The sequence below is a fragment of the Neohortaea acidophila genome (genome assembly GCF_010093505.1).
Source record: "Neohortaea acidophila strain CBS 113389 unplaced genomic scaffold BDY17scaffold_2, whole genome shotgun sequence".
Lineage (NCBI taxonomy): Eukaryota > Fungi > Ascomycota > Dothideomycetes > Mycosphaerellales > Teratosphaeriaceae > Neohortaea > Neohortaea acidophila.
Genome location: NW_022985511.1, coordinates 1,448,950 through 1,462,569, shown reverse-complemented (window position 1 = coordinate 1,462,569; position 13,620 = coordinate 1,448,950). Strand labels below are relative to the sequence as shown.

Sequence of the window (13,620 nt, the reverse complement as noted above, 5' to 3'; positions counted from 1 at the left end):
CCTAATGGCCGTGTGCATCATGAAATATAGACGGCGTCGATTGTATTGTTAATTGAATCGATCTCTCACCCTGGCAGTCGTGCTCGTTCTCTGATGCCCTCTTTGACTCAACACGCCGTCCAATAATGCTGTAACACATCGATCGACAGCAGAAGATTGAAGAAATTCACAATCAATGGTTACAATCGTCCGTTTCATGCTAAGCCATCTCATGCTAACCCGTCCTATAGTCATGCCACCATCGTGTAAACATCAACCGCCGCAATGAAGTCATACCGCTGAATCACGCACAGAGCGGAGAGGAAGCGAGAACGTACAGGTCGGGCCACCCCGAGGCAGCACCACCAAGTACGCGCACGACAACACTCTGAAAGCAGGAGGATAATCCATCAACCGATGGCAGCGTCCTCTCCAGCCACATCCCTTCTCTGATCACGACCACCAGATCGCCTCCAGAACTTCAACGCTCGCAGCCTTGACCGGCTCCTCGAAGCCCGCAAACCCCTGCCTCTCAGGCCATCTGTCCCCGTCTCTCCTAACGGCCCCTCTTCGCCAACTTCCCTCGTCGAAGCCCGCGAGCTCTCGCTCTTCGCGACGTTGAAATGCGGCGGAGGCGGAGGTGAGCTGGGGAGGCCTTCGCCTTCTGTTGAAGTGGACGGATCGGGAAGGGAATCTCGGTGCATACCATCTTGTACTGAAGCGCGATGTGTCCCGTCGAGATCATTTCCCCACGAGCCTGGCATGATGAAAGGATCCTCGGTCGAGGGAATACTACCCAGTGCGGGAACGAGAATGCCATCCTCAGGGGCGGGAGTGGAAGGAGATTGGAGTAGTCGTGGAGAGGAGCGAGCGGCCGCTTGTTTCCTCGACGACTTGGGAGGTGAGAGTCGCATGCCAGGTGCCGAAGGAGAATTTCGTCGATTCGGAGAGCCGCTCGTCACAAGAATCGTCGTCAGGCTCTCATCCTTGCTGCCTCTTCTGGATCCAGGATAGCTCTGCTGAACTTGCAATCCCGCGTCGGCGGATCCTCGTCGGGACCCAGGATCGGATCTGTCGTGGCTTGAGGCGATGCTTTGTTGTAGATGCAATGAGTCAAGGGCTACGTCCTTGCTCGAACGCCTCGAAGATATGCCAGGAGGGAGGATTGATCCGAGTATGGGAGCAGAAGCACGTTTTTCCTGGCTCAGGTGTCGGGGGAGGGCCTGGTTTCTTCTCTCACCAATCGTGCGTTTCGAAGGCTCCGAACTCGCAATCGACGAGCCCTTTGACGTCCCCGAAAGCGCTTGGATCGCCTCTGCGGGCAACGCGCTGGGTGCCGACTTTTGTTGTTCGAGCTGCGCGATGTCCATCTGATCTTTCGTCACGGAGCCAAAGTGCGGCGGCTCCATGCTGTTATCATCTCGCCGCCGCTTCTCCTCGTCGATCCTTTGGTTCCATAGGGTTTGGTTGCTTTTCAACTCTCGAAGAGCGGGGGAGAGGGATGGCATGATGTCGGCGATGCCCTGGAACAATGGCAAGCCGAATAAGCTTAAGAATCCCTTCTGACTCTGTGCCGCGGCCAGCATATCTTCGGTGTTGGGAGGGCCACCGAACAAGCAGGTGGGTATCTGTAATTCCGACTCCAGCTCGCCTTGTCGTGCAAATTCGTGCATGAGCGTGCGGGCCCATCGCGCCGCGATTTCGTACGGTCGAGCGACATTTGAGATGTCCGCGGCTTTGATGAGAAGTGCCATCATCATTTCGCGCTCGCTTTCCCGATCTTTGTCGCTCATGTCCTCCACGCTAAACTGCCCGCTCTCCAGCTTTTCTTGCAGCTGGCTCAGATGCGACATATATTCGAAATGCCGCTGCATGTCGGTGGCCAGGATTGTAGAGATCATGGTAGCGCGAAAGGCAGTGATTTGATTGAGCGAAGGCCAGTGTCGCCGGAGAAGTTGCTGATATGCTGCGCAATGGTAGTTTTCAAGTACAGACTTGTCGTTGTATGTCTGGGCGAGCGGATGGTTGCAGGCGACAAGAAATGCGTTGTTGACGCCAGGATGGCCCACATCGTGACCGATGGCCGACACCAGTAAGATTAGGCCGTCGAGGGGGGTGAGAAGTCGTTCGAGAGGGGTTGTCCCGGTCTCGGGTTCGGTACCCAGAGGCGGGCATACTTGCAGATCAAGCAAGAAAGAGAACACCGACTGCGACACATCCACAGCATGCCGCCAGTTATGGTAATGGACCTCGCGCTCATGCTTATATTGTCGCCGAGTCGCCAGCAAGAATGCAATCAGCTGCCGCCTTTCCATGCGATATTCTTGCAACTCCGGTGAGCTGAGCACGTGCTCAAGCATGTACAGCGCGGCGTAGGTCAGCTCGTCCATGTTGAATTGCTGTGCCGGAAAGTGCCATCGATGGACCGTATTCTCAACAGCAGCCTTCTGCTCCGCCGACAGCATCTCGTCAGGGCGGTAGATATCCATGCGCGGCGGCTTGGACACGTCGTTTATACTGTCGACCAAATTCTGGGCCATCGGGGCTCCAATCAGATGCGCCGGCGGCCGATTCAGCTCTTTAAAGTGGCCAATCATGCGGTTGATGTCGTCGTGTGGAAGCGGACTTCGTAGCATATCCACCGCGCCGGCTCGAAGGCACTCGGTGGGCAGTTCTTGGTCGAGATCGGAGGGGGCGCCCGGCTGCGCATCGGGGATGACGAGGGCGAAAGGCATGACATATCTCTGATAGTGAGCGCCGCGAATGTCGGTGCAGAGGGTTCGGAGGAAGTGGAAGGACGCATTGTTGGTATCTTTGGCTTCGGTCGCGGAGTTGCGTAGCTCAATCAGGACGATGTGGGGGACGGAGTTTGCCCTGCTTTCGAGTCTTTCCGTGCATTGTTCGGCTCGCGAACACACAAAGACTGGGGAGAAAGTCAGTAGAGAAGGGAGAGGGGTGGAAAGGGGAGATGCTGGCGCGCACCTTCATCGAAATCGCCTTGGTCCTCGTCTAGCAGCGCGCGAACATTGCGCCGGATGAGATCGTTGTCGGCGGGCGCGGTGGGGGCATCGTTCTGGTGGTAGACATGATGGATGTCATCCTGCGCGCTGGAGCAGAAGTAGATGATACTGCAGTTCTCAATAATGTTCTCTTCCATGAGCTGGAAAGGTCGGCGGGTGGTCGTTGGCGGCAGAGGAGGATGATGAGAGGGTGGGGATGGTGGCGGATGGGAGGGGTTCTGCAGCGGCGGGGACGGGGAGGAGAAAATCGATTGGTCGCATGCGCGTGAGAAGGGTGTTGGGAAGGTGGTGGTGTCACGATTCAGTCCCACATCGGCAGCACTCGAGGCCTTGTGCAGCTGCAGGGCTAGTCACGCTGCTCACACCTGAGGTGAATGATGAGAGGCCACCGCGAGACTTTCCGCCAGATGGCCAAGCCAGGCCAGAAGTCGTGTCACGGGGTCGTCTGCAGGGATGTTCCTAGCCGCGCTAGTCTTCTTCTGGCTTTTCCAGAAAACACGTCGAAGGGCCCCCGAGCAGGCCGCATGGCTTCCACCAATGATGTTGCCTCCTCGTTACTTGCGAGGGCGATCATTTTCGGTACCTCATGACATCCAACAGGTGAGTGATTAAACAATCTTGGCTGCTGGCCATTCGATGCGTGTGGAAAGTAAACAAGACTACGCGATGAGACTATGCCTCATCCACCCATCTCACCCTCCTCACTACGTACACCTCCCCACAATCCTCCTCATCCGCCGTCATCTTATCCCATCCTCTGCCGATCATAGACACCACCGTCAGCAACGAGGAGAAGCCTTGCCATGGCCACCACCAGGCCTTGTCTCAGCCTACCTCTAGTCTTCACAGACGATTTGGAAGACAAATCCCACGACGCCAAACTTTCTCAAACATATAGAGGTATCGTCGCGCCAAAAACCAGTAATCGCGTTCCATCCATGCCCCCTCACTTCAGTTGGAACGAGAACTCCGAAACGTCCCCGCTCGCCACATTGTTCTGCCGCGCACTGCGTCCGCTCAACGCACTGCCCGGCCGATTCGTCTTGTGCCGCACGCTCTGGCCCTTCCGTTCGGTGTCCGGGTCGTAGGTGTTCAACCGGTGCTTCTCGTCCGTCCGTCCATCCCACTCTTTGCCTGCAATCACGGCGGACACGGGCGGCGCGTTCCTGAATCTTCGGCCCGTCTGCAGCGAGCCTTCTTCGTCCACCAGCACAATCATCCAGACTCCCACGGCCCCACTATGGCCGAAGAGCGGCGTGCAGTGAATCCAGCGCGGCCGCCCTTCGCCCTCGCCGTCCGCGTCGGCGCGCGTAAGCCAGCGGATCTTGGCCGTCACCCCACGTCCTTCACCCAGGGCGGCACGCAAGTCGGAACGAACGCGACTGCTGCCTCCGATGCGGTTGAGGAAGGGTGATTGCAAGATGCCAGGCACACGGAGCGAAGGCGACGTAAACAGGATGCGAAGGGATGGCGCAGGGCGGATGAGCAGGTACTGTGTGCGGTTAGCATTCCATCTCCAGTCCCACCCTCATTGTCCTGACTTACATGTTGATACACGCCCTCTAATCTCCCGTTGCTCTTATCCCTCACATTCTCAGGAATGTTGACCTGGACTGCAGAGGCACCGTGTTTCTCCCGCACCTCTTGCGTGCTATCCTTGAGCAGAACTCTGCGTTTCCCGCCACTGATGCTCTCTCGATCGCTGTCGTCCACGTACTCCTTGTGCATCCGCCCTCCATACCTCCGCACCGTGTCCAGTTCTGCTCCGTTGAACATCTCCGTCAAGTCCTGGAACTCGTCTTTGCGTGTTGCCTCGTCCTCTTCCGCCGCGCCTTCGGGGTCTTGTTCCCGCTCAACAAGATGCATCAGGCCATCGAGGTTGCTGCACTCCTTCACCAAGTTGGAAACGTCGACTTGCGCGCCAATGTGGTACCGCACATTCCCTCGGCTGTCCATCAAAGGCGCGGTCATCAGCAAATTCATAAAGGGCGTTCCGTCGCGGCGGTAGTTGACAAAGACTTCCGTGTGCTCTTTCCCACTCTTAACGGACTCTCGCAGTCTTCGAACGGATTCGGGGTTGGTTTTGGGTCCTTGCAGGAAGCGGCAGTTCCGCCCGATGATGTAATTCATCCCGTATTGCGTCGTGCGCACGAATTCCTCCGATGCAAATACAATCGGATTGTCCGTCCGACTGGGATCGGTCAGGCAAAAGACCTCGGCCAGGCCCTCGCTGGCCTCGCGGAGATGTGGCGCCAGTGTGCCCGTCACGCGTCTTAGGATGCTCACACTGACCACCTGCACCCACGTGTGCGTGATGAACGCTGGGAGATCGTCGCGCGCTAGGATCTCGAACGCTTGATCCGCCTTCTCCGCCAGCGCTGCATTCCCTGTCGGCTCCGCAACTTGTTGGGTAAAATCGTGGCCATGAATAGGCTCGAGAGCTTCGGCGATGGCGTTGGCGTAGCTGATGGCGCGCAAAGCCTTCAGCGCATCGAGGTAGTAGATCAGGATAGCAATGCTCTTGGGGCGATGCGTGTTGAGATAGTTTGTAAATTTCAGCAGCAATTTGGGATCGTTGAAGATTGTGCGCAAGTGCTCCGCGCCAAACATCTGTTCCGACCGTTTCTCCAGCGCGTACATACCCGTGGGTCCGCTATATTCGTCGTAGGGCTCAACGAGATCCCATGATCGCGGATCGTCCTCGGCGACCGGCTCGAGTTGTTGCGCATCCGAGTTGTCGGGGCCGCTGCTCTGCAGAGCCGGGAGGGCCACGTATGACGTCGCAGCGGTCTCTTGGGAGAAGTCGGATTCGTCGCTGCTGCGTTCCCCTTTGGCGTAAATCACCTCGCTGCCCGCTTCCGACACGCCGCCGGAGCGAGACGGCTTGCGCGCAGGTTTTGCTGCTCGCTGCGCAGTTGTGGATGGCTGTTGAAACCTAGAGGGGGTGTGAGTGAATGCGCGCTCGCAAGTCGTGGATATGTAATGCCCTACCTCGATCGCAGTGGCCCTGCGTCTTGTGTATTACTCCGCGACATGACGGGCGAAACGGCTCTTCTATCATCGACTTCGGAGGCAATGGGCGAGACGGGGGATAATTCGTTGTCCGGGCTGACCACACGCGAGGGAAGCGACGAGGGAAGGTCTCCGTTCGCCTCCTCCTCGGGGATGGTATTGGTTGCTGGTTCGTGTGAGGGCGTTGCCGAGCGGGAGATTCGCGATGCTGATTCGGCACTGGGGGAAGGGTAGCGCTCCATTGCATCGACCCCTTCTGATCCACCCTCTGAACTGCGCTCTTTTCGTCCGTTGGAGGCTTGGTGCGGATACTGTTGGAGGCGATGGAGCGTTAGCAAAAGCAGCAATGACAAGGCGGCAATATGAGGCGATGCGCGGGTTGGCCGTGGCGTATGCACGCAAGCGTGTTCGCGGCATGGAAGTGGAGTGGCTTGCCGAATGCACACATGGCCACATGGCTGGCATGGTGGTGCATGCGTGGCAGGATCGGGTGTGCCACACCAATGCCGTGGGACGAATCAACGTACCAATCGATAAACCGGGGCCATGGCCTCCAGAGCGGACGACGGGCGGGAGGAAGGGGAGATTTTGTATCCAATACCGACGATGGAATCTCTCTTGGAGCGCAGGGAGTCTCTCTTGTGGCTGCTGGAGGAGGTGCTGGAGGAGGAGAGTCTCGAGCCGGAGGAGGAGAGGATCAATGGCTGGACGATTCGTTGGGAGGAGACCGAGGCGCGTTTAGATGGATGGGACATGTGCGAGGCGGAGGGGAGGGAGGAGTGCGGGAGGGGAATGGGCGACAAGCAGAGGGAGCGACATGCCGCAGTGCTGGACGAGGGAGACGGAAGGAAGATAACCCCAGATGTATGCATGTGTTCTCTGCGGTTCATCGGACATTTCAAGCTAATCGGCGCGCCCCTGAACTCTCCGCACCATTCTTTCTCTCCGATTGGCTCTCTTGGCCAGCGTGCAGCTCGGATCGAATTTAGCGGGGATCCACTTATCCAACGCCTGTCAGAGTGCGGACGAGATGAATGCGGCGCCTTCCTCCGCTTCCCGCTGCGCGCCCGGCAACGTTCCTTCCTGCACATGCAGAAATGGGCGTCGACACGCTCGACGGATGGCTGACGACCCCCGACGGCGTCCAGCTCTACACAAAGACGTGGAAGCCGGCAGAAGTCAAGGCACGTTTGGTGTTCCTCCATGGCTTCTCGGATCACTGCAACTTCTACCCGGCCCTGTTTACCACGCTGGCCGAAAACGGCATCAAAGTGTATTCACTCGATCAAAGTACGCTACTGCTGTATCACATGGTCTGTTCACCCCCTACCCATTCAGCTAACACCCCTCCCGCAGGAGGATGGGGCCGTTCGGTGCGCCTACCCAAGCAGAAGGGCCAGACGGGCTCAAACGAACAGGTCATGACAGACATTACGACATTTATCCAAAGTCTCCCCAGCGATGAGACTGCACCACTCTTTCTGATGGGGCATAGCATGGGCGGCGGTGAGACTCTCGTGTATGCATCCACCGGCCCCAAGCATGTAGTCAGCAGAATCCGAGGCTTTCTGCTCGAATCACCCCTCATCGGCTTGGGCAAGGACGCCACTCCATTCAAGATCACCGTTGCTCTCGGTCGACTGGCGGCCAGAATCGCTCCTACCATGACAATGGTGCAGAAGCTGGATGCCAGTAAACTCTGCAGGGATCCTGCAGTATGCAAGGCATGGGTGGATGACGACCTGTGCCACGATACTGCATCGCTTGCCGGCCTGGCGGGTCTCTTGGATCGCACGGGGAATTTGAACGAAGGTCGAATTGTGCTGGCCGAAGGCATTGGTGAGGGTGGCAAGACTCGAGTGTGGATCGGCCATGGCAGTGCAGATCAAATTTGCGACTTCGACGCCAGCCGGCGCTGGTTCGATCGCATTCAAGTGGAAGACAAAGAATTTCAGGCATATGATGGATGGTATCATAAGCTGCACTCCGAGCCTAACGGAGATGGTGAGCGCTTCGCAGGAGACGTGGTGAAGTGGATTCTGAACCGATCTGGTCCCCTTGAGACTGTACGACCAAAGCCGAAATTATGACGGGTCTTATCTGGACTACATATCCCTTGGCATGCAGATGCACGAATATTATGAGTTATAGCGATGCATTTCTAATCACTCACTGCTCATAGCTTCGCCTCACCCCCAACAATCCGCTTCCAGTCGCGCTCACCCAATTTTACATATTTGTCGGCGCCACGCTCCAACCAGTACATCTCGTCCTCTCCAATGTGTTCCGGATCGGCACCCTGCTTCCTTAATTGGACTTTCTGATGCTTGAGCGTGCCTGTGATTTCCACAGTCTTCATCAAGCGCAAGAATAGAGGCACAGCATAAAGCGGCAGCTTCTGCTTCGCGTGGGCAGCGAGATCGCGAGCCAGATTCTCATCCATCTTCTGCTCGCCCGCCAGCACAATCGCAGCACAGCCGGCTCGCCCATCGGCGTTGGGCACTTCGACGCCATACACGTTTGCCTCGCTCACTTTGGGATGCTCACCCATTGCTTGCGAGACTTCGAGTGTCGACACGTTTTCGCTCCTGTAGTGCAGCAGTCAGCTATTTGCGTCTCACGCCTTGAAAGACCTTCGAAACGTACTTCCATCTGAACGTGTCGCCAACACGATCCACAAACCACAAACGCCCTTCGGCGTCTCGCCTTTGTAGGTCGCCCGTCCTGTAATAACAGTCGTCCTTCTTCAGCACATCTCGCAGGATTTTGCTGTCGGTGGCCTGGTCGTTGCCGAAGTACCCCACGTATCTGGCCGCTATATCATTAGGATCAAGCACGACCAGGGCCTCGCCGGCCTCGTCAAACGCACACTTGACGCAGAAGCCCGTTTTCGGATCGCGATACGGCATGTCGGTGTTCATATCATGCTTGACAAGGAGCTGCCCAGGGAGCATCCTCAGCAGCGTGCCTTGTCTCCCGATCGCGCCGCGCAAGAAGGAGTTGCGGGAATTGACGTAGGAGCTTCCGGCGCCCTCGGTGGCACCGTAGAACTCCACAATGGTTGGAATGTTGAACCGATCCTTGAACTTTTGCCACACATCTGGACGCATTCCGTTGCCGAATGCGAAGCGGACGTTATGTGCTTGGTCATACGGGGTTGGTGGAGCAGCGACCAGATATCTGCACATTTCACCAATGTAATGGATTCCCGTTGCCCTGGTCTCGTGCACGTGACGCATGAAGGTGCGCGGACTGAATGATGGGAGGACGATGACAGCTGCGCCGGTGTTGAGTGGTTGCAGGACGCCGAGGACGGAGCCAGAGCTGTGGTACAGGGGAAGGGCGGTCAAGTATCGGTCGTCCTTTTTGAGTCCGATGAGGGTGGAGAATAGCTTCACGCCTGACCATGGCTTGGACCATTGCACTGATGCTGCCTTGGGTAAGCCGGTCGTGCCAGATGTGTAGATGAGCATTGCTGGTGTGCTTGACATGGCACCTGATCGCGCCTCGTCGGGAGCGCGGTAGGGAGTCTGCGCGAGTATCTGCTGCTGGACGTCTGCATCGAGCACTACCGCATCCACAGCTCGACCCTTCTTATCGGGTGTAAATGCCTGAAGCACTTCGTCGGTAAGGCAGTCCTTCAGCGGCGACCCAACGAGCAAGAGTCGTGCGGTGGACACGGTCACGGAGTGGATGAAGGCCGAATCACGAAGGTTGTAGTTCATGAACGCCGGCACCGCACCCAAACTCCACAAAGCGAACCAGATCCAGATGAACTCCGGGCCATTCTTGAAGTTCATGGCGATGATCTCGTTCTTTTGGACATGCTGCTCGTTCTTCAACCAAGCGGCATGTTTGAGGACAATCTCGTACGCCTCTACGTACGTCCATTCCGTCTTCTGACCGGGATTTGATTCGTCCTTGGGGATGATGAGGAAGGTGCGGCCGGCGGTCTTAGGGTTCTTCGCCAGGTCCTCGAAGACGTAGAAAATATTGACTCGATCCTTCTTCTCCGCCCTCCTCATGGGGATCATATACTGCCCGAACAAGTGGTACAGCGCCCACACATCCCACGATAGCCCGGTCTTTGCATTGATGTAGGCGGCAGCGGCGGCAAGGGCAGGCAGGGAGATGATCTTTGGGAGGTCTGGTACATGGTCAGCACTGGAATCGTGACAGAGTAAAGGGTCATTAAGCTACCACGTAGGGCGGCCATGTCGTCCGCGAGTGCTTATTGGCCGCGCGCAAAGCAGCAGGCTGTAAAGGTTACTAGACCAATGGGTTCGAAGAGGACAGGTATGGATTGTCACGGAGAGAAATGGACTTCGAGATCGTTTCATTACACTTGTCCCACTCGTCCTGATCTCCTAACGAAATCATGGCAATTGGGCGAATCGCAGTCGTCGAGCTCTCCAACGAGCCGAGGCACCGTGGACGAGCGATGCCGCCTTTCGGCCGTTGTAGCCGGGATCAAAGCATAGACGCTCCGGGGCCCCGTAACTTCCCCGCGTTCCACAATCACACATCCAATGCTGCACCACCAGGGGTGTAGTACTTGGCCTTTTCCTGACCCTCTTCAGTCGTGGAACCCCCAACCACCCATCCCTCCCCATCAAAAAGAACCTTCTCCCTGGCCTGCTCCGCCGCCACTTCCATCCTCTTCTCCATCACGCTTTGGTGCTTGAGAGCCTCTTCGGCAGTTCCGCGCTGGCTTGCAGCCTGCACGCATGTCGCGAGAAGGCCCCACAAGGTATAGACTGCATCGTTGCCCGCGTTGTGCAGGTGCCAGCCCATGAGATCGTGGTCGAGCAGTATGCCACCGAGCGAGCGAGCGTTGGGGTCTCTGGAGTAGACGCGATACAACTCCGCAGTGTCGATTTGGCCGATGACGGATGCGGAGTTGAGGACATTGAAGCCGGCGTTCTGCAGATACTGTATGTCCATCCTGATGTCGTGGCCCACGAGAATTACATTACGCTCTCTCTCCGATTCGGCGGGTCTACTGAAGGGCGGTTTGAAGCATGAGCTCAGCGTCGTGCCGATTGAATCCTTGGAGATAAACTCGCTCGTTCCGAATTCGAACTTGTCCGGACACCCCTCCACAAAGTCTTTGTTGCGGTAGTGTTTGTATTCTGCAATGCGGAAGTGGCGGGCACGGATGACTTTCTGCCATGCCTCACCCACTCTGCCAGGGGCAAGATCGGCCAGGTCGGCCGTGTCCAGAGTTGCAACGCCGATCTCAGTGACAAAGTTGGGGCCGCGCTCATACAGCTCGACGTCGAAAGCGATGAAGATGACTTCCTGATCGAATGGGTGGCTTGCGGGCTTGTCAACGTCGATGGGCGAAGGGGACAAGCTGGCAATGTCGGGCATTGTAGGGTCAGTTGGGGGGAGCAATCCGAGGTAGCGCTGGGCTCGCTGAAGAGACTGAGCCATGACCTGACGTTTGACCACTTGCTCTTGCTGACGTTTGGTCCTGGTTGCTTTGCTCTTGTTTTTGTTGATCTCGGCGGCGCGCTCAATCTTCTCCTTGAAGGCTTGCAGCGATCTTTCGGGAGCAGCGGACGGGGTGGAATTGGCCATGATGAGATTGTCCATCCACGACTGGTACTGGGCCTTGGAAGTGGAGCGACCAAGCCAACGGGGACGGAAATCGGGGTTGTCGGTGAACTCGTTGAAATCGAGGACCAGGCCGTCTTCACGGAGGTCGTCTGTAATGACGACGTTGGCGTCGGGGAATGCTTGGTTGATTTCGGCAACCAAGTCGTTCAGCTGGTGCTCGGGGATGAATGCAATCGGGTTGGGGCTGGGACAGTGTTCAGTCCAGATGTAGTAGCTGTGTGGCAGAGTCAGTGGACGCCATTAATCCGTTTCCGGAGAGGAATGAAGCTTACAGATCCCACTCGCGTTCCCAAATCTTGCCCTGGTCGAAGAACAAAGTCGCAATTGGTTGCATCCACTGCTTCTGAACGAATTTGTAGGGGAACTTGGTGATGGCGATGAAGGGAGAGAAGCGCAGGCCAAGGGGTGCAGGAGTGCCTGAGAGTGGATTGGACTGGGGTGAGACGTGTGCCTGTTTGGATGTGATCGGTTGTGCCACTTTGGGTGTGACTGGCTGTGCATTCCACCATTCGTTGGCTGACGACGTCGGTTGTGATTTGATGAGGTGACGTTGGTCCTCCTCGATTTCCTGAGGCTTTGCGGCAGGAGCGATGGACGGGTGGGGCAGATTGTCTTCACCGATGGCTTGGAGCAGGCGCTCGAGACGTGAGAGATTGGCCATGGCTGTCGGTGGTGTGAATGTCAAGGTGGAGGAAGAGCGCGAGAGGGAAAGAGGAGGATGTGAGAGTTGTCCAAGCCTCGTCAAACAAGGCACATGAAGGCCGTGTTTGCCGTTACACAACCTCGTCTGCAGCCTGTCGCGGAAGGCACGAGGCAGCTGCTGCACGTGATTGAACGACTTCATACCGGGTTGGAGGAGACCCCATCTTCCCCTCAGCCATCATTTCCTCTATGATCATCATTAGAGGTTCGTCGGGTGAGGTCGATATCCTGGAAAGGGACACTTTTTAAGCTTTCGGACGCTTCATCTACTGCACCCTTATTCCGCGTGAACATCATCCCAACATTTACAACCGCAATACTATTTCGACAAGGAACATCCAACATCATGGCGAGCATCAAGCCTTCAAAGACCCTCACATACAAGACGGTAGATGGTGTCGAGATTCCGCTGGACCTGTACCTCCCAAGCACCGGCAAGAGCGTAGGGGTTCTTCTCTGGTTTCACGGCGGTGGCCTTCTCCAAGGCCGACGAGACTCTTGTCCTCCTCACGTACGCAAAGCGGTAGAAAAGTACGGTATCGCTGTTGCATCGGCCGACTACCGCTTGGCACCGCAAGTGAGCGTCGCAGACATCCGAGACGACGTACTGGACTGCATCAAATTCATCCGCGAAGAGCTGCCCTCTCACGTCAAACCACATGCAATCGATGTCTCCCGTCTGGCTGTATCAGGCGCCTCCGCGGGTGGTTACCTCACCCTGCTCGCGGGATTGTATGCCAATCCAAAGCCTCAAGTCATTCTGCCCATCTACGCCATCACGGATCCTCTAGGCGTCTTCTTCACCAATCCTCAACCCGCTTTCATGGGTCGTCGCATTCCGTCCAAGGAGGAAATGGCCGAATACCTGGACCGCAATGCAGTTCCGTCGACGAGCTCGGGGCAGCCGGACGTTGATCCCCGGGGCCATATGTACATGTACATGCTTGCGTCGGCCAACCTGGCGGAGCTGTATCATGTCCCCACCGCGGACAAGGCTGAGCCGTTCAGAGTCGCGCGAAACATCTACCAGCATCGCTTGCCGCCAATGTACTGCGTCCATGGGGATGCCGATACTGCTGTAGGGGTGGAGCAATCGGACGAAGTCGTCGGGGCCGCGCTGGGGTGTGGGATTGAGCTGAAATACGAACGTCTTCATGGCCTCAACCACTTTTTGGATGCTGGTGAGGATTACGAAAACGAGCCCTTTTACTCGTTCATGATGAAGCATCTTTGAACAGTCTACACCATTTGACGTAGACTATATATGAATCTAATCGAGTCAAAT

General features: G+C 56.7%; 6 protein-coding genes across 6 annotated transcripts; 2 read left to right on the top strand and 4 right to left on the bottom strand.

Annotated features, from left to right (window-relative positions):
- Positions 1 to 19: 19 nt before the first annotated feature.
- Positions 20 to 3,362, bottom strand: BDY17DRAFT_343465 (uncharacterized protein). Its single transcript, XM_033738041.1, has 2 exons — positions 2,962 to 3,362; positions 20 to 2,902 (listed from the first exon to the last, which is right to left on the bottom strand). Exons 1-2 carry the CDS (start codon positions 3,134 to 3,136, stop codon positions 390 to 392), a joined length of 2,688 nt encoding a protein of 895 aa, XP_033593169.1. The 5' UTR covers positions 3,137 to 3,362; the 3' UTR covers positions 20 to 389.
- Positions 3,363 to 3,605: 243 nt separating this feature from the next.
- BDY17DRAFT_261940 (uncharacterized protein) lies at positions 3,606 to 6,870 on the bottom strand. Its single transcript, XM_033731856.1, has 4 exons — positions 6,539 to 6,870; positions 5,991 to 6,322; positions 4,545 to 5,934; positions 3,606 to 4,491 (listed from the first exon to the last, which is right to left on the bottom strand). Exons 1-4 carry the CDS (start codon positions 6,764 to 6,766, stop codon positions 3,946 to 3,948), a joined length of 2,496 nt encoding a protein of 831 aa, XP_033593168.1. The 5' UTR covers positions 6,767 to 6,870; the 3' UTR covers positions 3,606 to 3,945.
- Positions 6,871 to 6,952: 82 nt separating this feature from the next.
- BDY17DRAFT_291758 (Alpha/Beta hydrolase protein) lies at positions 6,953 to 8,168 on the top strand. Its single transcript, XM_033732715.1, has 2 exons — positions 6,953 to 7,301; positions 7,368 to 8,168. Exons 1-2 carry the CDS (start codon positions 7,046 to 7,048, stop codon positions 8,099 to 8,101), a joined length of 990 nt encoding a protein of 329 aa, XP_033593167.1. The 5' UTR covers positions 6,953 to 7,045; the 3' UTR covers positions 8,102 to 8,168.
- A 19-nt stretch (positions 8,169 to 8,187) lies between these two features.
- Positions 8,188 to 10,036, bottom strand: BDY17DRAFT_315331 (uncharacterized protein; the record flags this gene model as incomplete). Its single annotated transcript, XM_033735902.1, has 2 exons — positions 8,188 to 8,599; positions 8,658 to 10,036. The coding sequence occupies 2 exons, from the start codon at positions 10,034 to 10,036 to the stop codon at positions 8,188 to 8,190; spliced, it is 1,791 nt and encodes a 596-aa protein (XP_033593166.1).
- Positions 10,037 to 10,529: 493 nt separating this feature from the next.
- On the bottom strand, positions 10,530 to 12,294 carry BDY17DRAFT_246079 (uncharacterized protein; the record flags this gene model as incomplete). The annotated part of the gene is made up of 2 exons (XM_033730692.1): positions 10,530 to 11,847; positions 11,906 to 12,294. The coding sequence occupies 2 exons, from the start codon at positions 12,292 to 12,294 to the stop codon at positions 10,530 to 10,532; spliced, it is 1,707 nt and encodes a 568-aa protein (XP_033593165.1).
- A 251-nt stretch (positions 12,295 to 12,545) lies between these two features.
- On the top strand, positions 12,546 to 13,620 carry BDY17DRAFT_291755 (Alpha/Beta hydrolase protein). The gene has a single exon (XM_033732714.1). It carries the CDS (start codon positions 12,682 to 12,684, stop codon positions 13,567 to 13,569), a length of 888 nt encoding a protein of 295 aa, XP_033593164.1. The 5' UTR covers positions 12,546 to 12,681; the 3' UTR covers positions 13,570 to 13,620.